This window comes from Pterocles gutturalis, unplaced genomic scaffold, assembly GCF_000699245.1.
Source record: "Pterocles gutturalis isolate BGI_N339 unplaced genomic scaffold, ASM69924v1 scaffold32271, whole genome shotgun sequence".
Lineage (NCBI taxonomy): Eukaryota > Metazoa > Chordata > Aves > Pterocliformes > Pteroclidae > Pterocles > Pterocles gutturalis.
Genome location: NW_010098856.1, coordinates 1 through 1,156, shown reverse-complemented (window position 1 = coordinate 1,156; position 1,156 = coordinate 1). Strand labels below are relative to the sequence as shown.

Sequence of the window (1,156 nt, the reverse complement as noted above, 5' to 3'; positions counted from 1 at the left end):
GCCGCGCTAAACCCGGCTGGAGCTGAGCCTGGAGCCCAGGACGGACCAAACCCGGGCGGGATGAGAGCCCCGGGCCCGCCAGAGCCGGTCGGGAATGGCCGGGATGCACCAGCCCAGCTTGGCTCTGGAGGCCGGGGCGCAGGAGACCAGTTTGGGACTGGGTCTGAAGGCTGGGGCGAGTTAAGCCTGGCTGGTTTTGGGGCTGAGCTCCTGGGCGCACGAAGCCTGCTTGGGTCTGAGTGCCAGCGGGCGTGAAGCCGGACTGGACACCCCCCAGTCCAGGCTGGTTCTGGGTCTGAAACCCTGGGCGAAGGTGACCTGGTGGGTTTTGTGACCCGGGGTGCTGCAGCCCATGGTGGTTTGGGGTCTGGAGATGGGGGTGAAAGAGCCCAGGTTGGCTTTGAGACCCAGAGAGCTGTAGTCCCGGCTGGTTTGGGGTCTGAACACCTGGGCGAAGGAGCCCTGGTTGGTTTTGAGACCCATGGTGCTGCAGCCCAGGCTGGCTTGAAGACCCGGGCGAAGGAGCCCAGGTTGGTTTTGAACCCCAGGGTGCACCAACCCATGTTGGTTTTGGGTCTGAAGATTGGGGAGAAGGAGCCCAGGTTGGTTTTGGGTCTGAAGACCCGGCCGAAGAAGTCCTGGCCGGTTTTGAGACCCAGGGTGCTGCAGCCCAGGCTGGTTCGGGGTCTGAAGCCCTGGGTGAAGACGACTTGGTTGGTTTTGAGGTCCACCATGCACCAGCCCAGGCTGGTTTGGGGTCTGAGGCCCCAGGTGAAGGAACCCTGGTTGGTTTTGAGGTCCACCACGCACCAGCCCAGGCTGGTTTGGGGTCTGAAGCCCCGGGCGAAGGAGCCCGGGCTGGTTTGGAGCCCCAGGATGCCCCAGAATGGGCTGGTTGGGGGTCTGGAGCCCTGGGTGCAGGAGGCTGGGCTGGGGTCGGGGGGAGGCGGGGCTGGGGTCGGGGCCGCACCCCCAGCACCGGCTGGGTTCGCGCCACGGGGCGACCCGGCTCCGAGTGGGCTTGGGTAGAGATTTGGGGTCTTGGGCGCGTGAGGGAGGACTGGGACGCATCGTGCAGGAGGCCAGGCTGGGACAGGGGGAGAAGGACACCAGCCTGGGGCTGGTGGGCGCTGTCCCCCCGAGTGGCCAAGCTCTC

The 1,156-nt window shown here is 66.2% G+C and overlaps 1 protein-coding gene across 1 annotated transcript; it reads right to left on the bottom strand.

The window, feature by feature from the left end:
- Positions 1 to 12: 12 nt before the first annotated feature.
- Positions 13 to 1,071, bottom strand: LOC104462542 (calcium-binding protein P-like; the record flags this gene model as incomplete). Its single annotated transcript, XM_010074518.1, is given in 2 exon segments — positions 13 to 498; positions 501 to 1,071. Coding segments are annotated over 2 exon segments (1,057 nt in total), but the record flags the coding sequence as incomplete, so codon positions are not given.
- Between the last annotated feature and the right edge of the window lie 85 nt (positions 1,072 to 1,156).